Raw genomic sequence first — 25,848 nt, forward strand, 5'->3', positions numbered from 1 at the left:
TAATAAGATCGATTTATTCAGTACTAATATTCTGTGATTATTTCATTTATTTTCATCTTAACAGTAAACCTTTTCTTTCTGACGCACAGCATTGGCAGTATTTGTACATTCTGTAAATAAAGGAATAATCACATTTTCTAATTCTTTGCAGTGATTTTTCTGACTATTGTTAATAAGCTCCAAAAAGTGGGAACTAAGGAACTGATTTTTTTTAATAGGACAACTAAAAGTAGCCATGAAATCTACAGAGGCTTACTATAGATCCCCAGTGTATCTGACACTGAATTATGTTGGTACAAATAGTAGCATACCTTATAACTGCTAAATTTGTGCTCCTGGTACAAACAGTGAGAGCTACAGAGCCAAATAACGTTTTACCTTCTTACTCCATCAATGTAAAAGAATAAGCAATGTCAGGACTGCACCTGTCCCAAAGGAAAATAACAGTATATTTTTTCTGTATTTGAAAATTATTTTAATACTAGACAATAATTAGACTATTGAACATAATTAGGCAAGGTAAAATTATACAACCTGTCTCATGAGTCTGATCAAGTTTCATCAGACTGTAGAAATGCATATGTGAGTAAAGAAACTAGTGCACATTTTTCTTTATGAGATTTATCCTTGTGAGACAACACTCTGAATGATATAGGACATGTCATCTCAGCAACACATTCTTATCACATTGGTGTGATCAACTAATATGAATAGCTTCCACATGAGCTGGATCTAGGTCATCCAGTGAATAAAGTAAGAAAAGGTCATATCAGTGATTACCCGTTAGTCAACGTCTGGTCAAAGCTGACTGAATAAAAAGGCCTAATTTGTTATTTTGACATATTCATTTTTTTTTCAAGGTTTGGTGGCCTCAAAATTAGATATAACAAATAGGGAGGATGTATGCGGCATACTCCCCTACAAAAGAGCATAAAGGGTTTTGTGTAATGCTTCCCCACAACTGACTGATGTTTCTTTATGCAATGTTTAATTTTGTGATCCTGATTCATTGATGTTACATTCCCTCAGTTGTGTCTGCCATCCAAAAGGTTAGCCTGAGAAACTGTACTCATTGCATGTAGCACTTTAACCCATTAAGAGAGTTCTCCTTTCCCTGTGGCTGTGTGACCACAGAGATAATACATTATACTATTACTAAATGGGAGTGTGGTAAAGCCCACATATGATGGGAGGTGCAGAGAGGCTTATTCCCATGGGAAAACATAGTGCTACTGTTGTGTGGTGTGATGCTTCTGATAGTTGCATTGTCAATTGTCTTAAAACAAATCCCTGAAGCAGTCTATTTTTCCACTGATCAGGAATTTATGCTCCAGTTCACAGGAAAAGGTCGCTGATCACATAAAGAAACTGACAAGAATTTAGTCAAAGTATTGCTTGTCCAAAAGTTTTTTGCAGTAACCAGTAATTACTGAGAAGATCAACATTAATTATATTTCATGAATATATAGCAAATTACTTGATTCAGTTTCACTAAGAACATCAATACAGAAATAAAGGACAGATCAGGAAGTTAAGTTTATAAGTTGGTGGAGATGTGATGAGTGAGAGGGAGATGACAGAGGTGGTGAAGAAGCATCACTAGAAAGGTTAATTAAAAAAACAGACTGCCTTAGGGGGTCTGTTTTAGGCTGTCTGTCATTTATTATATTTATGTCAGATGTCACATTTCATGTCAAGAACAACATGTCCTTTTTGTTGATAAATCAAAAGTGGTAGGGTGGTAAATGGGAGGGAGAATTTAGCAAAGGACCTCAAACTATCAAACTAAAGAGAGGTACAGTAGTTGGGATTTATTTCCAAGAAGAGCAAAGTAATGCAGCCTACTAGAAAGAGGAATGATGTTTTCAATCGTGTAATGCTGAACAAAGTGAATTAAAAAACTGCGAAATGAGAAAACACTGCAGAAAAGGCTAACGGCAGGCTTGGACACTCAGCAAGTTAACAAACCCTGTGTAAGATGCTCAGGAGAAGATCGCTGAAGCACGTTGTATAATAATGAGAGCATTATTTTAACAAAGCTATAATGCAGTGGAAAACCCACAAAGAGACGCTGCAAGATGATGAGAGGAAAGAATGAATGTAACTATGAGAAGCAATTAGTTAATGTGCTTTATATATATACAGCACTGATGAAAGAATATATGTGGAAAAGTGCTACAGCCTCCAGAGTCCTAGGTATACGACAAACAGCATGGGAATGAAAGAAGAATAAAAATGGGAAGGGGAGCATGGATGGGCTATGGAGAAGGTAGGTTCAAAACTGAAATGGAAGAGGATCACTTAAAATGCTGTGATGCTTCTTCAGACATTCATTTATTTATTTATTTATTTATTTATTTATTTATTTATTTTTAGGCTACAAGCAAAAATGAGCAAAGATCTTATTGTATTCAGTGAATGCAGCTAACCTTGAATTTCTGTTTGTAAAGGCCATAGGATTGTCCAGCAACAGAAAGCAGTTAATTTCATATAAATAATTTAACACTCTTCTGACAGCACAAAACAAGCAAAAGGTGCATCCATACACCAGATACAGATAAATGTATGGACTATACAGGTCAATTACAGCTAATATAGTGGCATAATCCAATATCTCAACAAACAAGCTTTACTGTATCACTAAGAATAAAAATTAATGATGGAAAGAAATTAAAACTTTAATTTAAAATGGACATAGCCAAATCTAGCTTCCTTGTAATTAATTTGCATCACATCTCATGACATACAACGAGGAAAGGACAGGGTTACACCTTTTAAAGGCTAAATGGTTTAAGTGTTTTACTAACCACTATAAGATGTATTACAAAAAAGATAAAAAAGACACCATTCAAAAAGCAGGATGAAATATCTACCCATATCTTTACATTCTACAGTATCCTTAAGAGGGATAGACATGAAAAAAAGATTTGATGGTTGGGAAAAGCATTCCAGCAAAAAGCCTTTAATTAATTATTGCCCTGCTGGTATATAAAGACACCTTCTTCAACTCCTGCCCTACATGAACTATTGTGGTCGCATCACTGCTAGTTGATTTACCAATTATCTTTAAGTCTATTACCTCCATCCCTCCCCAGGTAAACCTAGCTTAATTTACTTTTCCTTTAGAAAAAATGCCCTGCACAATATGTATAACAAAAGGACTATCACTGTCGTGGGTGATTTTAATTGTGAAGCTATTTGATGACATGCATGCTAGGACAGAAAAACGTCTTTCAGAATGTGACACTACTGCTTAACCACCCAGATCCAATAATTTCAATAAATAACTGTGTCTTGGGTCTGGTTACTCCCAACAAATGGGACTGGCATTTTGTAATCCATTTCCATCCCTCAGTGCACATTCCCAGATCACTTACTCCTGGTTATCCAAAAGGCACAGACCTCTTGACATAATTGTACAGGTCAGGGGATTCAATAAAATGGTTGAAACTAACCTTCATTTTGAAATAAACTATAACTTATGAGACCTATGGTATCAGAATATGGATGCTGACTATTCCAAATAGAATGGCACTCTTATTTTAAAATGATTCAAAGGAGGTGTCATCTCTGTTGACCTGGTGGTGGCATAAATTACTGCAGTTTGCTAAATTTAGTTTAGAAGTGCAGATCCACAGTCAGAAGCAAAAATAAAATGGAAGTGACTATTGCACACATACTGGGACTATCAAACAGTGATATAAATAAAAAGGACAATAATAAGGCATATTCAGCAGGGCAAACTCCATGTTAGTGGGTGAGCTGCATTACAGTACACAGAAGCATACATACATTTATAGAGCCATCACAAAATAAACCAACTGATCTTTTAACAGTGAGTTTCACAGTAAGCAGAAAAATAACTTATGGGCCAAATGGAAAGTAGCCACGTTATTTGTTTTATGAAAAATTCAAGAGCATTCACTTCCTGGATTTCTTTGGAGACTCATCCATATCCAATGGCTATCACATGCTCAAATTCTGGACCTGTCAAGAAACACCAGTGCATTTCAATGAAGACAATCAACCAGTGAAGTTATAACAAGCCTTCTCTTGCTGCTCAAATGCAAACAGGTGTTTGGAGATACGTCCTCCTCTGAGGAAAATCCAGTCAGCACATATGCAGCAGACTGAATTTTCAAACCACTTCTTTCACACTGAAATAATCAGATATACCGGATATGTAGAGAAAAGGATGAGCTGGCTATGAGGAATTTGGGGCAGTAGTTTATTACATTCCATTACCCCATTCTTTTTTCAGTTCTGACTCAACTTTACCTAGAAATTCATTGACTTTTGCACTTAAACAACTGTATCATGCAGTGTGATGCTTTGGGACCGATGGCATATTCTCATTTTCTAAAAGGCTACATTAAATGATTGTATCTATATAGTTATACAATGAATGGTCAACATGTCACTTGGTCAGCATACAAACATGCACCACAACAAATTGAACATTCATTATATCATACAAGCAACACAACAAACTCAATACATTGAAAAAGTGAACAATCCAAGATTTGTTTGCATTGATGTAATCTTTAAGGTTTCACCCCAAAGAACTAATATAAGTCAACTAATTATTAACAACCCTAATTTACAGGTGCAACTTCACCCAATAGAAAAAACATGTAGACACAAAATATTTAATCTAAGAGTCAATGACAAACCGGTATGTTTAGCTGAGCTGAAATCCCACTTAGCTTTAGGGAAACAATCTTCTTCCTCTCTCTCATATAAAGATAAAAATTTGTACACACAAGTTGCTCCAATGGAATAGACAGATAAAGTTCTGACTACGGCCCAGGCAACCTGGCCTCAATTAGCTGCTCGGGTGACTGACAGAGCAGCAGGCAGGAATGGGCATGCCTGTCCTGGGAAAGAGGGAGGGCGCTCATTGAGGATGAAACCACGCCCAGCACCAGGAATACCATTGTAATCTGAGGGGTAGGGTGATGGCTAGTAGACCCAGTGTGGACATGGGGCACTGCGGGCTGGACCATGAGGATGAGATCTGAGGGGAAAAATATGCAGAACAATAAATCATTGGAGTGACTGAAGTGAAATCTCACTTAGATTTCTGGAAACTATTTTTCTTCTATCTCAGTCTTACAAGGCAACTAATACTATCTAGTATGTCAAAAAGTAAATGGTCAAACCACCTACTTAAATGGATTGCAGAAAGAGAAAAAAATATTTATTGGTTTGAAGTCTTGGATTCTCTATACTGTAAAAAAAGTGGAGAATTTTAGCTTTTCATCTACAACTGGTTAAGTGATAAAACTTAAAACAGGTTCAGCGCAAACTTCTCCCCCCCCTCCCCACCAAAAGGACAAATATCTATCCCAGCAGAGTGCTGCCCTCCTGACATCTCAGATGCTCAGGTAAGAGCCGCCCTCCAAAGCAAAAAACACAGCATCAATGGGACCAGACGGTGTCCCGGGCTGCGTCCTACATGAACTCCAAGAAGAGCTAAACCCAAACATAAAACTACTGTTCAATCTCATCCTTACTACAGGATATGTGCCCAAAGAGTGGCGTACAGCAACAGTGGTCCCTCTCCATAAAGGTGGTGCCTCAACGGATCCTGGAAACTATCGCCCCATAAGCCTGACTAGCTTGGTCTGCAAAGCTATGGAAAGGATCATCATGGACCTCATAAATAAAGATATTGGGGACCTACAGACACTGGATCCTACCCAGTTTGGCTTTGTTAAGGGCAGATCCTGCCTCTTAAACCTGGTTGATTTCTTTGAAACAGTCACCAAGGCCATTGACGAGGGGAAGGTGGTCCACACAGCCTACCTGGACCTCACAAAAGCCTTCGATACAATACCCCACTCAGGCATTATAGATAAGCTCACCAGCTTAAATATAAACCCCTATGTCACTAGATGGATTGCAAACTGGCTCAAGGACAGAACCCACATGGTTAGAATTGCTGGAGCCATGTCAGACTCCAAACCAGTTACAAGTGGTGTCCCACAAGGCTCAGTCCTGGGACCTCTCTTGTTCGGTATATATTTCTCGGAGGTAAAGGCCAACATGGAAGGACTGTGGCTGACCAAGTTCGCAGATGACTGCAAACTGGGTGCCATAATCGACTGTCCAGCCGACACAAGCATCCTCCAAAAGGGCCTCATAGAAACAGACAACTGGTGCCAGAGCCATGGCCTCAAGCTAAATGCCAAAAAGTGTATAGTCATCCCCTTTGGCAAAAACAAAGTGCCCACAAATTACCACATAGGTGGTAATCCATTAAGTACAGAAGAAGTAATTAGGGACCTGGGTACCCAAGTTGATAGCAATCTCTCATTTGACAACCACGTGGCCAAAGTGGTTAGAAAAACATTTTATATAGCCCACCTAATCATGAAGGTTTTCACATCTAGATCAGGGGAGGTCATCGTGCCTCTTTACTCATACCTCATCAGGCCCATAATTGAGTACAATGCCCCTTTTGGGATGTACCTTACCAGACACCTGCAGCAACTGGAAAGACCCCAAAAGTACCTCACCAAGAGGATCAAAGGGTTCAAACAGATGCCATATGCTGCCCGGTTAAAGAAACTCCAGCTCTACTCAGTGGCATACCGCCTGTTCAGAGGTGATCTGTGCCTGACGGATAAAGCCATGTCCAACCCGGAATTAATGGACATGCTGCACCTCAGAAAATCCAAATCCCATCGTGCTACCCGCTCGAGAGACTTGAACCTCAGCACTGAAATAAATAGGACATGCTGGAGGGACAGATTCATAACCCAGAGGCTGTCTTCACTCTGGAATAAAATCCCAGTCCAGGTTAGGCAGAGTCCCTCATTGACTCTCTTCAAGAGGAATCTTGATGAGTGGATGGGAGATTGTAGGTTTACCCTGGGTATCACTTTTGTGTCACTGTTAGACAGAGGCACAGTATACTAACCTCGAAAAAGGGCATAGCAAAATTAATTTAAAATGGGTGGCGAAAGCCAAACACATTCTGGCTAGGCTTATAAATGCCCTAGGGCAGATAGCCTAGTATGGACCTATGAACCTATAAAAATAATACTCTGGCCAAATGGTAGTCATCTATCAAAGCAAATCTTACTACTTAAAAGCTATGGGTCAAAAATATAGTATAACACTTATTTTACTCACATATTTATTAAGAAATGTTTGGGTTTTTTTAAATTAGTAGTTGCTTTTCAAAATGTGGATTTTTAAGGACAGATTTTTGTCATGTGCTATGGTCATATAAGTGCAAGAGATGTGAGAATGATTCATTCTACAGCCAAACATGTACTAGCTGTGAACATTTGTCTCAAAAGACATTCCAACTTATCACAATTTTCAATGTTGGAATCACTATCATCATTAAAGATGCAATTAATATAATGTGTTGTCCATGTTGGCCATATTATTTAAATTATAAAAACAGTGTACCACCCCGAATGTTAATGAATTGACACAGAAAATGGGGACTAATTCCATATCTGTTAATAAGGTTAAATTGCAAACTTTTCCATCATCTGTATAAGAAAATACCTTGAGGGAAGAGCAAACAGAGGAAACAGCTGGAAGCGACAGTGATATTTTCTTGTCACAGTGACAAGAATTACTTACAAAAGATTATTGTGATCTGTTCCTACATTATCAAATATTTATCACATCACAAATAATGTACTATTACAGACTCTAATTGGTTCTGCTACATTTGCTGCCTTCTGATACAATAGCAGCAGTTAGCAGTATTTACACTCATTTTTCATAATCTTTGTAAAATTTTATAAACTGTAGGTTTCCAATAATAGTGGGGCACTAAGCAGAAGCAGCTCATGAGTCTCTTCCCTCTTAGTCAGAGTTATCAATGCAATATAAAATGAAACTTGCTTGAAAGCAGTGCCAAAGAGACTTTTACATTTAGAGCAAGGCATCAGTGCTACCTGTCAGAAAAGCAAATAAAAATAAATATATAAAAAGTCAGTAAGATGACCAGCTCTGGTCACTCCAATGTACATTTTACTGAGATGGCAGTGCAAGACAGCATATAGGTAATATCAGCACGCTGCTTTTTTTTTTTTTTTTTTATGCAGGTCTTAAACTGTCAGGAGAAGCTAAACTTTCCTTATTTCAAGTAATTTCTAACTTGCACAGAATTAAAGGGACAAATGGTATGTCAGGAGCACAACAAAGAGATTAAAGGATCCTGAAATGGCACATTCTGCCCTTTCTGATCCCATCTCTGTCTCTCTCTCTCTCACACACACACACACACACACACACACACACACACACACACACACACACACACACACGCACACACACACGCACACACACACGCACACACACACATCTATAGAAAGATGCAAAAGAGTCAAGATCATATATAATTCATGCTTATGTGAACAATGAGATTTTGAAGGTGAAAATGGCACATTTTGAAGATAGGGTCAGAAGGAAAACTTGAGTTTCAAGGGGCTCCCAAAGAAAATTTAGCAGGATTGCCAATGTAGCCTTTGTCAAAATCACTTATATTGCAATGGACAAAGTTAATGTGGTCCAAAGTTGCTACTGAAAGGGCTCAAAGTCTTTTTTTTACCTATCCTTTTAGAAACTCATGAAAGACCAATGCATATAGCTGTGCATTTTGCTACCTACAAATCAGTCAAGAAGACTGTATCCCAGTTATGGGGACCAGGTAAGATAAACTAATACACATCAATACATGAGTCCTTTGTGGAACAAGATTTTAGCCCTGAAACTGCAAGTAAGAGACAAAAGTTTATAGTGGTAATGCACTTATGCAGACTGTAAAAGGTCACATTTCACAGACTTTAAAAAAAAACTACTCCATATTTATTTATTTTTATTTAGCATTTGTTTACCAGGAAAGTCTGACTTGGAACAAAGTCAATTTTCAGTGGAGGCCCGGGGAGAAACGTTCTAGACACATGTCTTTGTAATGCGGGAGGAAACTGGAGTACCCAGAGAAAACACACACAAATGCAGGAAGGACATGCAGACTCCACACTAAGGCACTCCAGCTAAGAATCAAACCGGAGAATCTCTTGCTGTGAGGCAACAATGCTACCGCTGCACCACTGCACCATCCGTATGGGTGCACAAATGCTTTAGATCCACAGTAGGCACTTGAGGTAGTCAGGAAATTGGAACCACAAAAAAACCCTGCTACATGCTCAAAATATGACCAGAGTGCAAAGGAGAGTAACCATTATGGGTCTATATTATATTCTTGAAAGCCGACAATGTTGAATCTGATATTGTCGACACGAGAATATCAAACACGCAGAATCTTGAGCGTGTAAACAGAAATCTCCATAAGGGGAGATTTCCATTTACTGCAATGTATTGTCGTGTTGGAGTTGGTATATTTAAGTAGCAGGGGGTGTTGATGGTGCAGCCCCCCATGTGGGGGGTGCAGGGGGGGCTTGCCCCCCTGCTTAAACCTGTTAGGGTACTTTTTTCTTTTTTCTTTTTGTGTTTTTATAAGGTCGATATTTGAAGACATCAACCATATGGTGTTGACCATATGTTGTTCAATGTTTTCAAACATCGATCTTATAATATAGACCCACCATTACACCCACTAAGCTACTCATAGCCAAAGACCATGTATCATTTCCCCTACCTTTACTGCAAGTCTGTTTAGATTTGTGTTCCAGACAACAGATATCACATTGTCCTTTCTTCCCAGTTCCTAGATCCTTCTCATAAATGGATCCAGTCCTCATCGGTGCAATAAAAAAGAACTTATATACTTACCATAACATTCCATCTGTGTCATCCATTTTCATTCCTCCTCAACTAATGGGCTCAGATCTGATCCTTCGGATCCAGCTTGGCTGTTGCTAAAGCTCATGGCAACCAAAAAACTCTCGAGCTTCTCCCTTACCCATAATGCTCCAACGCCAAGTACCTCAGAACTTGTTTGCTACTAGAATGGAAACGTTTGTAGACAAATAGGAAGAAGACTATATCTGGAGGTCAGTATAAAATACAATAATGCCCATAAGCCACTTATTCTACCAGGCGTTTAGAAAGGATGGGGGCTGGTGGGAGAGGAGTTGAGGAAGAATGAAAATAGACAACAGATGGAACGTTATGGTGAGTACATAACTTCTTTATCTGATGCTGTCAATTTTCATTATTTCCTCAACTTATGGGACAGAGTCATCAGCTACCTAAAATCCCAGGTGGACTCAACGAAGGATATTCCTAAGCACAGTTGAACCAACTGATGCTCTACCTCTGGAGACCAAATCCATTTTGTAATGAGTAACAAAGGTATGGGGAGTGGCCCAAGTTGCTGAAGCACAAATATCATCCATGTAAATTCGGCATTGAAAAACTGAGGAAGTTGCTGTGGATCTAGTTGAATGGGCCCATAACAGTTTTGGTAAGGTAATACCCAATTGATTATAAATAAATTAAATGCAATCAGTCAGCCATCTGGCTAAAGTTACTTTGGCAATTGTCTTTCCCAATTTTCTGTTTGTAAATGAGACAAACAATTGGTTATATTTACTACTATCTCTTCTTAGGCAAAAACATAATTGTCTGTGAAAATCCAATAAATGTATTGTGTATTCACCCTTGTTAGCAAATTTAGGAAAAAAAATACTAGTAAATTAATGAACGGATTGATATTAGATTTTGATATCACCTTAGTAAGAAAGGATGCATTAATTCATAAGATTACTCTATCCTTGTGAAAAATCAAGCATGGAGGTTTTGAGGACACTGCTTGAATCTCAGAAATTAATCTGGCAGAAGTAATGGCTACCAGAAAAAATGTCTTCCAAGAAAGGTTTTTAAGGTCACACTTAATATGTGGTTCAAAAGGGGAATGAGTAAGAGCTTGCAGTACCAGATTCAGGTACCGTGGGAGAGTAGGGTCTTTAAAAGAAGGTCTTAGAAAAAAGATTTGCAGAGCTTATGAGAGCAATTGAAGAACCCTCAAATCCAACATGAAAATTCAATATAGCTGCTAACTGAACCTTAACTGTTGAGGAACTAGCCCCTTCTTTAAAAAGTATAGCCAAAAATTCCAGGATGTTATGTATGGGAGCTGAAATAGATCAACATTATTTTGATGAGCTAAGTAAACAAACCTTTTCCATTTACTGGCATAGAGCTTTCATGTACAGGGTTTATGGAAAGATAAACGTATATGTTGGACAGGTGAAGAGAGTATAGGTTGTCTGGCTATTAATGGAATTGGAGAAGCTGGGTCATCAGCCTGAGGTTTGATAAGTTTGGATGAATTATGCCTGTTAGATGAGACAGAAGGTCTAGAGCTGGATCCAGAATTCAAGGTTGGTGAAGTAAATGAGGCCAAAGGAAGGGGAACCATGTCTGTCATGGCCTGTAAGGTGCAATGAGGATGACTTTACTCTTCAACATGGCAGCTTTCTGTAGGAATTTTGGAATTAGTGGAACTGAAGGATAAGCATAAACTTGACTGGGGAGCCAACCATGAAGGAGAGCATCCATCTGTGATTCCCCCTGTGGGGGAATTAGGACAAAGAAGCTGATGCATTTGTTGTTTAGGAGAAAAGCAAAAAGATTGCAGAAAGGTTGGCCCTACTGACAGAACATCATTTCCGCTACATTCTTGTTGAGAGTTCATTAGTGAGGTAGAAGAATGCACCTGGTTAGCTTGTCAGCTATCACACTGATCTTCCCCAGAATGTGCATTGTGATGATAAAGTGGTTGGATGAAATCGCCCATTGCCACACTCTGAGTGCTTCTCAACACAAGGGATAAGATCTGGTTCCTCCTTCTTTGTTGATGTACCAAACTACTGACATATTGTTCATTTGAATTGCAATCATCCCCAGAAGGACAGCATTCTGAAGAGACTGCAACACTAAAAGCACTGCTCTCATCTCTAGGACATTGATATGTAAGCTGGCCTCTTCAGGAGACCAAGTGCCTTGGACTGTTTTCCCCAGAGAATGCCCCCCACCCCAACTGTGAAGTGTCCGTGGTGCAGGGATAGTCAACCCTGATTGCCTCCAAAGTGCTGGAAGGGTCTGTCAAAGCATGAATCTCTGGACCCCTAGTTTTGATGGGCCATCTCTGCTACGGGGGCAGTGTCTACCATTGGAAAGGTCTTTGGGACTTTTTGAACCACATCTTTTGACTACCTCATTGATTCCTGAAAAAGGATCTTTGAGGTGTTGAAAAACATATGCCCAAGGTAGACAGGGTCTTTTCATCCTTCTCACACCCAGATAATGTGTCTTTCACTTTCTAGCCAAACAAAGATATGATGTTAAAAGGAGTATTGACAAACAAATATTTCAAGGGCTCCATAAAATCACATAAGCACATCCAGGCATGCTTCCTGATAGAAATGCTAGAACCTGCTGCCCTTGAGGTTCCTTCAGCTACATGCGGAATAAGTCTCATACATGAATTGGAACTAGATCGCAGGGTAGCCAACTGAGAAGTAACAGGTGATTGTACTTCCTCAGAAACAAATCCTGATTGGGTATTTGAAAGCTCCTTAATTAAATCCCTCTGTGACCTTGTGAAATGTGTCCAATAATTCAATGACCTTAAGGTGAAGGTCACTGAAGCATAGTCACACTTTCCAAACCTGTCCATCACCCAAAACTTCTTGCTGGGGGATGAAAAGTGGAATCCTCCTCAGCAAGTTCCTTTTTAGTGGCTGCTGCCATGACCGTGACATCAGCAGGAACTCCTTTTCCCCAAAATTGCATGTCCTCTGTAGGTGCCATAATTTTGTCAGGTGTCTGAAGTATTGGTTCAGTTGTGTCGGGATTCTTCAATGCCCACCAACAAATCAACTCAATGAGCTTGTCGGTGCGGGAAGCCACCCAGGAGGTAGATGGGTCAGTACCAAAAGCCACCAGGAATACTGACTCCTCAAACAAAGGGTTGCTGGATGTCCAGCCACCTGTCTGTTTTAAGATTTCAAGGATGTCTCCAAACGAGACATTTTCAGGAGGTGACCGTGGGGACCCTTCACCCTCACCAAACTCTGTATCTTTTGTGATAGAGTCCTCTGGGCAGTCCTCTTGCATGTCTTCTTCTTAGGGACCTCCTCATTGGGATACTCTGAGGAGGTATCAGAAGAAGTGTGGATACTCAGTTGGGAAGCCTGTGGTTTCAGTACTGGCTGTCCCTATCGAAAAGAGGGTTGAGACTCCGAGGTCAGAGACATCAAGGCTGTAGACTGAGGATCAGAGGGTGTAGGAACCATCTGTGTAGCTGAGACAGACAATGCTCTCTCCATAGCCTCAAAGGCAGACCCTCCCAGAGAGGGAGAGGACCTCTGGACTGTTGTCTCTCCCTGTTATGAGGACAATCTCCCCTAGGAAAAAGCCAGAGTTGAGCTTACCCTTGCCAAGCCTCCAAGGCACAGAGATGGCTCCAACAACTCAGATCCCACAGGGAAGTCTCGGCTCTGACAGCTCTCTGGATCTGACTAAACTGAAATGCTCAGAGTGAACTTTGAATCTGAGAATAAAGGTATCCTCAAATCCAGGTCAGATGGGGCTGGACAGCTTGAATTCAAGGACTCTTGAGATGGTGGAATGAGGAATAACTGGAAGAGGGGATGTGACAGAAGATCAGACCTTCTGACCAGAAGAGGTAGGAGCTGAAGGGGCACTCATCAGAATCTGCACTGAGAGAATTCTTCTCAACACTCTTTCCATATCTTCTTCTGTTAAGCTCCTGGAAAATTGAATGGAAAATCCAGAGGGGATTTAGGTCTCTCCAAAAAGAGAGAGGGAACCCTGGAGGGAAGTGGATCTACCGAAGAGGGGTACCTAGTCCTTGGAAGGTAAACAATACTGGATGGAGTAGATGAATCAATTGTCTTATGCATGAGATACAAAGATATCTGATTTAATATGTCTTTTTTCTTTTGCTTCAGATTCGATGTTGAGGTCAAATAAAATGCATCCTTTTTTATGAACTTTGGATTCAAGGTTGAGGTCAGATCTGAAAATTTTGTCTTTTTCCCTTTGGGATCTAAAGGAGAAGTCAGATCAGAAGTAGGTCTTTTTCTTGGTTGCTCTGAAGCCTTAGAATGAGAGGTAAAAGGGCTCAGAGAAAGAGATTTAGATCTTTTAGCTTTTTTAGAGGACATAGCTCTAGATAAAGACTCTCCAAATGAAGAAGGCAGAAGTCCTTTTAATATCAACTTATTTTTTTCTCTACTAGGGCTCTAGAGTTAAACCTGTGACAAACAGAGCAATCTTCTTGTAAATGGAGGGGACCCAGGCAATGCACCATAAAGTGTGGGCATCTGATAATGGAATATTATGCCTGCACTTAAGACATTTTTTTTAATCCAGATGGACTCTCTTCTTTCTCTGACACGGTAGGAACAACAGTGAAGAAAGAAACAGGTTTTAAGGGGAAAATTCAACAGCAGAAAATAAAGAGTTTTTTTATTTTTTTTATAAAAGTGATCATGATCAGTAGGAAAAGAATTTACCAGTAATAGTAATAAGTAAACTATATAGTGCGCAGAGAAAAAGAGAAATTAACAGCAATGCTAAGAAGTAAACTACACTGCATGTAGAGAAAGGGGAAAGAATTCTAACAATAGTATTTGAAGGTACAAAACATGTATGGAAGGAGGAAAGAGAGATATTTCAAGTAATATAAATGGTAAGAAAGTAGGCAATTAGGTAAGGGATTAAAGAATAAAAAGAATACAAGAATTAGAAAGGTTTTGTTAGGAAAAATATAGAAGATTCAAACTTGCTCAAGAGTAATGGCCACCATGTCTTTTGTGTATAGCGGCAAACGAGATCTGAGGTACTTGAGGTTGGAACGTTAAGGGTAAGGGGAAAGCTCAAGAATTTTTGATTGCCACGAGCTTTAGCAATGTCAGAATCAAATCCGAAGGACTGGATTCGAACCCATCAGTTGAGGATAGAATGAAAACTTACATCAGATATATCAGTGTTCAATCTGTGTTGAGCTGTTGCATCCAACTGAAAGGGATTAATTCACCCTCAAACACACACACACACACACACACACACACACACACACACACACACACACACACACACACACACACACACACACACACACACACATGCTTATTTCAGGAAATCACAAACTGTTAGGGAAAAAACAGCCATTATTTCTGAGCTACCCCATGTAACTGGAATTGTTCTTTCTTTAGTCATTCTGTACAGCAAGTCATTTCATAGTTCAAAGTAAAGATATAAAGTGTGTTTCTGTTTGTTTCTTTCTCCCTCAACTCTAGCTATATTCTTTCTAGTTGTAGTTAGTGTATTGTCTCCCACTCAGCCTTCTTAAATTTCACATACTTACCTGTAAATTTGCCAGGTCAGTAATTACTTTTATTAGTAGCCTGGTGTGAGGTAGAAGGTATAACCTCTTGCCCTACATAAAATGAAACAGCTTTTCCCTTCATCTAATTCATTCTCTAAAAAGGGAAAGTCACTAAAGTAATTTGCTTCTGCCAGGGGTAGCAAGAGTTTTACTGTATCTACTTCAGTGGTTCTTTACTTGATTTTTCTTTATAGAATTGTTTGTTTCTGGCTCTTTGCACTGTTATAGCAGAGAGAAAGAGAAGCTTATGACTCGGTTCTAGTTCATTTGTCTATGTTTCCTCTGAACGAGATTCATCTGAATCTGTCCAAGCTTTGATTTTCATTTATCTTTTCATAAACACCTTTATCAAATTATCACTTTATAGCAGTGCACATACATTAATTGAAAAGAAAATAAAACATATTAATATTTTTGTTTACATACATTAGACGTTACATACCTGTTTTATTTCCTTAAAAGAATTCAGTCCAACATTACATACGTAGCTCAATTCCTGCCTTCCCTTTAACCTCACTCTTCCTCTTGACCATTATTTTGCATGTATTCTTCCCACAAATTCCATTTATTTCTATGTGATTTCCTCCTTCTCTTTCCCAAAGATCTCACTACAATACTTTTATCTCTGTTACAATATCCAATACTTCAAATACAGCTGGCTTAGATGTTGAGTTCCATTGTCTAGTCATCTTTGGCAGCCAGTAGAATTAAACTTAATAAGGCCTTACTATATCTATGCAATTCAGATACTGTGTTCCAGTTCAAAAAAATCATTCCCTTAGTTACAACCATTTGCTCTGCCAATATTTCTGGCTGAGTATTCTACAGGGAATTTTTTAAATCTGCCAAGTCAATACACTCCCCAAAAAAAGCATGTTCCCAGTTTCCTCTTTCTTCCACATCACAACTCCAACATTTGCTATCTACTTGAGGAAAAATTTGTTGAAGTCTGCTTGAAGTGTAAAAATAGATGCACGAACATTTCCAAGTGAAAATAACAAACCTTCAGGATTTTGTTGGATACTTGGGAGCCATACATATGTCCTCCCATGGCTTCCTTGTAAACTGCTTTTCCAGTCTCTCTTCCCAATCTTTTCTAAGCTCCTCTGATTGATTCATGTAGTTACCACACAATATTTGATATGCTCTACTAAACATTCCTTTTGTAACAATAGTATCTATTCTAAATTTGACTAAAAATTCTTATCAGAGCAGGTCCTTCACTTAGCACTCCCCATCCCTTTTTCTTTGCCTAAACTCTGCTATCAGTCCATGGTAGGGAAAGCAGTCTTTAGCCTGTAGTCAAAACATCTTCTTGGATTCATCCCACTCTTATTTCCTTTCCCTGTGCCAGCCTTATCCAGCACATTCCAGCCCCATCTTGCCTATTTCCTACTTGCAGTCATCTCGATCAGTAAAACTTCCTTTCTCTATTCCCATATTGGTTTAATTCCTGGAATACTTTCTGCAGTTTTATGAATATAATATTCTGTATGGTTATTATTCTCAAGGATCTGCAAACAAACTCCCAGTCTCTCTGTATTTCTTGAATCCCTTTACCTTCTTCATAATACTTTTAATACTTCATAATACTTTTAATACTTCATAATACTTTTAATACTTCATAATACTTTTAATACTTCATAACACTTTTACTTCTTCTTCTGCTATGTATATAAGCCTTAACTGCAAATTTCTAAAATATCTCTTCAAATCAAGTAATCCTAAACCACCTTGTTTTACCGAAGGATCTACTTATCCCACTTAACTCTTGACCTTTTACCCTCCCACAACTTCTTCTCTGGCTGATAAAAATATGCATGGCCTATATACCTAACAAAACATGGGAGATCATCTGTGTCACTGCTGGACAGGCACAACACACTACAACACACAGTATTTTTTTTTTATAACATAGGGTAAGTTAGTAACCTGAAACTTTAGGCTAGCTATAATAAAATACCTTAGGGCAGATAGCCTAGTATAAACCTATGAACCTATAAAAGGGGCTAAAAATGTTTCCACTGCATGTATCTTACTATCCATTTTCATAAACAAGAGCTTCCAGCTTTTCAGTGTTTGTATTATCTTTTGTTTAGTCTTTTCTCACATATCCTTAGCTAACATAACATACCTTTTAAATCCATATTACTAAATATGTCTTCTTTCCCACCACCATGAATTTTAAAAGCACCATGTTAAGCAAAGCAGCAATGCAGTGTTACATCAGTAGCATCTCAAAGTCCATGATGTCATTTCTAACCATTAACCTATCAAGGAAAAGTGGCAAAGATGTTGATGATTCCAGATTCCAAGGGCTAATATTTCCTTCTTATTGGCTTATGAGCATCTGCATGGCATTCTAGAATAATGCTATGAGAGTAATGTTTTTACAACTGACATAGCTAGTCCTGGAGAGTCCACACAACAGTACAATGAACAAGAAGAACAGCAGAATGCACCCTGTGATCATAACAGGAAGATGTGTCTTGCAGCAGTCACTTTGACTCAATATCATAAAAGATAAAAATATCATAAAAGCCTTCATAGATTAATTTAACACAGGCTGTGTTTACAATATCACTTCTAGTTTTCCATTTATTTAAAAGGAGGTGCACTTGTACAGACATGATGAATGGCATTACTGGCATTTGAATATGTGAATCCATGCTGATAGGTCAAAGGCAGTTTCAGAGAATGCAAAAAACTTGAAAGCAGTTTGCCGAAACTACCTTCAGCAAACATTTAAAAAAAATAATAAATATATATATTTACACCCCCACACACACACACAATTACATATACCAACTCCAAGGTCACACAACAGTGGGGAAAAAGGAATTCTACATTGTCAATGGAAGTGATTTTAGTGGACTGCTTTTGATTTCTTTGCATTTGCCAAAACTACCTTCAGCAAGATGACATGCTCCAAAATATGCATACAGGCACTACACTCTGATAAATTAACAAAGTTGTTTGAAAGGCAATTTTACTTGGTTGCAAATTCTATGCACAATTAAAATTTCTGACACTGTGTATCCTTTGGTGGCAAAGTCATTTAGTGGCACTATATAATGGAGTACAACAGATACAATATACAAACATGGCACCAGTCTTGACGCAGGAACAAGTTATTCAAAGCTGTAATGTGAAAACTGGTGAAGAGGACTTTAAAAAAATAAATACCTTAAGTATTGGTAACTGTCGGCATTATTCTAAATTCCAACTCTAGAATAAATATGTTCGATTAGTTTATTTATTGTTTGTCACACAAGCTGCAGGTTATTGCACTTTCAACTTCAGTGGTTGTAAATTACTGCAGTGCAGAAGAGTAGTACCTATATCCTTGCCTGCAGTTGCATTATTTAAGCAATAACCCATGGCTGGGTATGGATAATGCTGGATTTACCCCAAACAAAGCCAACCATGGGTAAATCCAGCAATGCCCACACCTAGCCGTGGGCTATTGTTATTATACAATGACATTATTTAAGAAACAAAATACTTACTTTTCTTAAATAATGTCTTCGTATGATGCCTCTGTGCTGCCTTTCTGCATTTTTCCAGTATCCTGGGGCTTTTTCTGATGTACTGTGCATGCGTATGGGACTTGTGTTCCCACATTTATGCAATACATCAAGGCTGTGCAAAGGTAGCAACAGAGAAAGGAAGATCTCCATTGCTTTTTTTAAAGTGAAAATAAAAAAAGAAATTGGGAGACTTTTTACATTTGGGAAAGCCAGGACAGACAAAATAAAAGGATAATCGGGTATGTTTCTTTAATTTTGTACAACATACCCGATTATCCTCTTATTTTTGTCTGCACCATCTCCCTCATTCGTTTCAAGTCTTTCATTTTCTTTTTTGGGCAAAAAACGAAAGAAAAGTAAAAAAAAATAGGAGATATACTAATGGGAAAAGTCCAGGCGACCAGACCTTTTTCTGTTAGTATGTTCTGGGATTGAAACAGGCACACTGGTTGGGCTGGCTAATCAGCGTGCTTGTTTTTGAATATTAATGGCCAGTCATTGTATAATTCCTAATATACAATAACCTTTCATTTCCGTCATGCTAATATTTCTTTCAATGATTTACACATACCATTTAGCAGGATTCCAGACATAAGGACTATTTTACATAAATCTCTGTAATGTATTACATTTCTAAATTACTTGGTTAAAAAAACAGCAATCAAGTACAATTCCAATTATAATAATAGCAATAAAGTATTTTTAAGGAATTCTGTTAATGTGTATCTTAATCAATCACTGATGCAATGTAGGACTCAGCTACACCTCTTGCCACAATACACTTTGGTTAACTAGGACATTAACATAATGCCAGTCATACATTACTGCATAACAATGATAACTGGGAAAATTATATTTTGAGAGGTATATATAAATAATTATAATGTCAAGAGTGGTTATAATTATACATATATACACAGCTAAAATATAATTGTCCTAGTAATCACTATTCAGGCATTATTCTTCATACTAAATTAATTTCTTGTATTTTATATATATTTTTCAGTTGTGGAAACTTTGAGAAAGAAAGTAGAGGCGCTTTTTTATGTTAAGTAAGCTACTTCTTTTTCATAACTATTCTTTCTTTTTTTTCATTTTCAGAATGTTAGGTATTTTATTTTACAGCTTTTTTATTTTAATTTAAAACTGAGATGCGTATTTCTTGCTTTCTGTTGTTATTGTATTGTCCTGCCTGTGTAGGCAATGCACCATAAAAAGCCATGTGATATAAGCAGAACAGTATTATACGGCTTTTAACTTCTGTGTTTTTTTTTTTTTTTCTTGTAGTAAAGCTGTATTTTTGCTAGCATCTTTTTTTTTTGTATATATTTTATCTGCAGGAATTTTATGTTGCCCCAGTTTATGAGATGTGTACATTAACAACCTTTAAAATGAGAAACTGGAGATTTACATAAAGTTGAGCAATAAGCACTTTTACTGGAATATTTTACAAGAATGTTTAAATATGACATTTACCGATTACCAATTAACATTCACTAACACAGCTAAAATGCTTCTATTTTCTTTCCTAACTTTCTATTCTCAGTTATTTTGCTGTATGCTTTGCCCTGATGTTGTGGCAGATGATAGAAGGCTTTGGAGGAGAACAAACTTTGCTGGAAGAACTGAAGGATGCACCTATGAAAATCAGTACAGGGCCTTGTTGTTGCTGCTGCCCTTGCCTACCACCCATACGTATGACAAGGTAATGCCTACAGGCAAAAGACACCATGATCATGGGATTAGTGTCACAGAACTGTATATTTTGTTTAAATGGCAGCCATTAATGCAGATTTTCTCATAATACCAATACTACTTTACGTTGGTCCATCCACATGCTATCCTTTGGTCTGTCCCCACTACTTCTCCAACTAGTAACTTTAATTCTATACTTCTGAGAAATTATATATTACAATCTTAGTTTTATACTGGTTTTGCACTAGTTGTGTTTGTAACCATCACCAGCCCCACAACTTTAATGATATTATTCTGAGAAATTATACTGTTATTACCTTGACTATGGGCTTGGCTATGGGCTAATTATATCTTCTACAACAATATAATTTTAATGCTATGGTTCTGATTATATTATTGCAGTCCTCATTACACCTGTAACTATTAATAGTTTCTTGCATTTCCACGTCTACTGGTACATTATGCACACTGTTCATTATTTTAGCACATCAGTTCTGGTTGAGTTAAATTTTCTTACATCATTACATCAGCATGAATTCAGTCTACCATCAGCATCCACAAATGTTTTTGTGCCTTCATTAATTTGCCCTCCTAAAAAAGATTCATGGGAGAATTTATTTGCCAATTACAGAACATTCTATATGTAAGGCACCCCAAATATGTGTGGTTTGCTGGTATCTAAAGTGGACTAAGCTATCAAAGCTGACTCTTTTCTTTTATTCACTTCATCTTTAATCTTCTACATGTGCTTGTTAATGGTTAGCTTGAGATTTGTTAAAGTACCAGGACAGGTACTCCTCTGAGTAGACATCTTGGTACATTTTCCTGATTCAGCAACCATCATAACATAGTGCTGCAAGTTCCTGTACCACCAAAATGTGCAGTACTGTGTAGATCTGGCCCCACAACCATGCTGAATGCTAATGAAACATTCAGAGGGAAAGGCATCTGCAAATTAGGTATATAGTCTAGTACTTATCTATGAACCTATGTGCTCTCAACCCCTTGATTTGCCTCAAGAAAGGCATCTATAAGGCCAAGAAATTCAAGAAATTGTTTAGCTGTGTCAAACAGCACAGTCATCTCCACCATACTGTGATACTGAAAACTGCCAAAAGGCTGTGTTCAACTACATACAATGATGACAGAATGGGGCTGAGGGTGAGAGGATGCAGTAGACCACCATGGATTATTGTTGAAGTTCTGTACTGGCACCAGCAGCAGTAGGGTGATGGGGGATACACTAGAACACCAGGGATTATTCTCACATGGACGTGTCATACCACCACCAACAGCAGTACAGGGATTGCGGTGTGGGATACACTAAACTACCAAGCATTACTGTTAAAGTGCCATACCAACACCAACAGCAGTACAAAGATTGTGGTGTGGGTACACTACATCACCAAGCATTACTGTTAAAGTGATATACAGGTGCCAACAGCAGTACAGGGACTGCAGTGCGGGATACACTACATCACCAAGCATCATTGTTAAAGTGACATACAGGTACCAACAGCAGTAATAGGGATTGGAGTGGTGGGGGCATACATTAGACCAGCAAAGTGCAACAGATATATACCATAAGGGCACTTCAGCTATTACAGGGGTGAGGGAACCACATGAGAGCAGACAGGTTAGGGACAGGAACTGGGAGTATGGTATGTGTGTGTGTTCATGTCGTGGGTACTTGTGTGTGTGTGTGTGTGTGTGTGTGTGTGTGTGTGTGTGTGTGTGTGTGTGTGTGTGTGTGTGTGTGTGTGTGTGTGTGTGTGTGTGAGTAATGGGGGAAGAATGCAACCACCTACACAAGCAGCAGTTTCTACTGTGATGTGCAGCAAATCAGTGTACATTGTGATAGTAAATGTAATTCAGAGACCTACAAATTAGCAGATAATGAGATCTTACCTCATTGTGACCAGCATGTCTCTGAATCACAAATTGGCATGTCATGTAACTGGCTCATGCTAGGCTCTGTAAAGGGTCTCTGGGTTTGGTTTTTATTAATTATATTTCTTGTATTAAACTTTTAAAAACAAAGAAAGGAAACCAAAACACCAAAACAAAATAAGCAATAGCATTTACTATATATATATATATATATATATATATATATATATATATATATATATATATATATATATATATATTAAAGCATAAATTGTACCTCACACCCACCGCTAGACAAACCCTTGCACTATCCTATTTGCTTCCCTCACTTTTATACAGTGCCCATTTGTTCATTAACATTCAAAGCTCCTTAAAATCCAAGATCGAATCCTGTTATAACAAAGTTGCTAGGTTCGCTACCAACAAAACCTAACTCCTCCCATCACTGCATCTCCCTATGCAAACTTAAATGGCTCAAACTTCCCCATCACCTAACCTATTTGCAGTTAACCACATCTCACAATATCTTTACCAAACCTTCCAAATGTTCATCCCTCACCCCCCCCCGTTTACTCTCCATAAGCCCTCCCAACAACTCAAATCTGAAAATCAATTCCTTCTAAAAGTTTTTCTTCCCTCTGCTTAACAGTTATGCAACTATCTCTTGCTGTCTTCACTCTACAGTACCCAAAGCAGATAATATATTGCACTTTGTAGACTTTGTATATAATGTATAATGCCTTTCTTATTCTAGCTAGAAATTTATGATAAGATTGTATGTCTGTTTTTTTAAGTTGTTATCTCTCTCTGTATATGTAGAAAATGTGATTGTATTTAAATGTCTTTTGTATGTGGGGCTGTTTTCCTCGGGTCTCCACTGAAAATGGGCATTTTGTGGCCCAGTGGACCATTCCAGTAAACAAATCCATATATATATATATATATATATATATATATATATATATATATATATATATATATATATATTTATATATATATATATATATATATATATATATATATATTTATATATATATATATATATATATATATATATATATATATATATATATATATATATACTATCAATTAGAAAGGAGACAGGAGTTTTAACAGTCAACCAGAAAATAAAGCTAGCTGAATCATAAACAAACATGTAATATAGTCTTCCACATGTCTTTCAATTCATTAAACTGTATCATGAAGTTCATATTTTATTTAAAGACATTTAAGAATTTTCTTAAGAGATTTATGAAATAGTTAAAAACTAACATCTTGAAAAACTTGAGTAGAAATAATTTAAATTATAGAGCAGATTTCTGGATCGGCCATCTCACTCAGATCTCTCAAAAGAATCTGAAGAAGACTCAAAAAATGCTTTGAGTAAGAGAGGTTAACTTGACCTGGTTAATTATATAAATCCAAAGTGAGGCATACCATTTTACAATACGAAAATATGTGGATGTCATCAGTAATTGCATTGGTACAGAATCTGCAAAATCCATTATTCTTTGGAAAGAAAGCATACAGTCTCATGAGAATAAAGAGAGTTTATGAAACAGCATGCATTTTAATAGATGTCCATAAAATGGTCTACTAAATAATTTTTGTACAGAAATGTTTAATTCAGTTGCAGATGATCCCTATTAAAATAACCATCTCATAACAAAGCATGAATAAAATGGGAGCCCTGCTGTTTATCACTGGTACTCAGAACATAGCAGCTGAAAAATCACTGCAGCCTGTCATAGAGGGGAAGAATGAGAAGGTGTTGCTTTGTCCTTACTTTCTACCTCTTCTCCGTGTTTGTACAGCCCAGTGCTGGTATGTATTTTTCGAGTGTGGGGAAATGCCCTCACATCAGGAAGTGCAGGGGCTTATCCACCTCTACAAATTTATGCTTCCCACTACAAGCACGGGGCTTAAAGGTGATGTATACACACACAGTAATCAGAACTTCTTTGTCACCAGTTTGAACACCACAGTTGAACATCGGTCTGAACACCCTTCGTTGAGATGTTTTTTAGGAAGACATTAACAGACAAGTGCCCCACTGGGGTTCCTTCTTTTCTTGTGCACTTAAGCTTAACACTTCTGCTACCTCAATCCCCCAGACCAATTTTTTTTCATTTTTCTGTGGTTCTGCAGAATGTATTATATCGGAGCACCATCCAACCCAATCTTAAATTCAAAATAGGAAGAGGGTTTTACACCAGTATGCTTCTGGTTCCCAGAAAAGAGGGGTCATGAAGACCTGTCCTGAACCTCTCCTTTCTCAGCACTTTTTTAAAGATACCCTCTTTCCGAATGCTTTTCCTCCAGACTTTGTTTCCTCTCTTCCTTCCACAGGCCTTTCTGGTCTTCCTAGACCTAAAGGATTCCTACTTCAATATTCCTACTGACCCTCTATTCAGGAAGATTTTACATTTCTATGTGTCTTCCTCTCCTTTTCAGCTCTCTGCTTTGCCTTTTGGTCTTTCTATGGCCCCAAGGATGTTCATCAAATGTCTGTCCCCTGTCATAGCCTTTTGCAGGCTTCAAGGGATACAGATATTTCCATATCTGGATGACCTGCTTCTTGAGGCTCCTTCTCAGTCCACACTTTTTCAGGATTTGCACTTCAGCATGCTCAATCTACGCAGTCTGGGATTTACCATCAGTCTCAAGAGTTTGACTCCTTCTCAAAACCACATTTTTCTGGTTTGCAGAATCCATATCATTCCAAGGTTGGTTTCTCTTCCTTTTCCCAAAATTCTGTCTCTGACAACCTGCTTCCAGTCTCTTCTTCCCCTTTCTCTTATTCCTGCAAAGGAATTTCTCAAAGTGCTGGGGTTCGTGGCAGGGAGAAGGACATCAGGCAGATGACAGAATTATCTAAGCTGAGGAAAATAATGTAATTGGGTAATGTAAATCAGTTAACTAGGATGCAGATGACACAAACAAAGGGACAGCAAAATGTGGTTATAAGGCAGGAAGAATTTAAGAAGCAAAGACTAGAAGCAAGAAACGTAGTAGTAACTGACAAACTGACAGCAGAGAGGAGAAGGGGTGCACAGGAGTGGGATAAGAACATGAGTGGGAGGTGATGAGGAAGGGAAGGATAAGGAACAGGTAATAGGTAACAGCAGTAGTGAGGAAGGTGAGCAAAAGTAGACTGTATAAAGGTTCTAGGGTGATAATGTAACTAGAAGGTTAAGAGGAAAATGTGCATGAGTGAGGAAGGTGGCAACCAGGTGACCTGAGATTCCGTCACAAAGCGGATAAGGTAGACTGAGACAGCAAAAAGGAAGGGTTTAGCAAAATACAAGAAGAACTAAGGACTACAATGAGAGCAAAGATAAAAAGACAAAACATGGTGGTACATGGAAGAATCATAGA

At 38.1% G+C, this 25,848-nt stretch overlaps 1 protein-coding gene across 1 annotated transcript in view; it reads left to right on the plus strand.

Moving 5' to 3' along the window:
* Positions 1–25,848, plus strand: part of LOC122800929 (organic solute transporter subunit alpha-like) — a 206,522-nt gene that overhangs the window by 122,549 nt on the left and 58,125 nt on the right. The window contains exon 5 of the mRNA XM_044070292.1: positions 20,432–20,590. Coding sequence (XP_043926227.1) covers positions 20,432–20,590 — 159 coding nt within the window. The remainder of the gene's footprint in view (positions 1–20,431; positions 20,591–25,848) is intronic.

The sequence above is a fragment of the Protopterus annectens genome, chromosome 4.part1 (genome assembly GCF_019279795.1).
Source record: "Protopterus annectens isolate FY-2018-M chromosome 4.part1, PAN1.0, whole genome shotgun sequence".
In the NCBI taxonomy this organism is placed as follows: Eukaryota; Metazoa; Chordata; order Ceratodontiformes; family Protopteridae; genus Protopterus; species Protopterus annectens.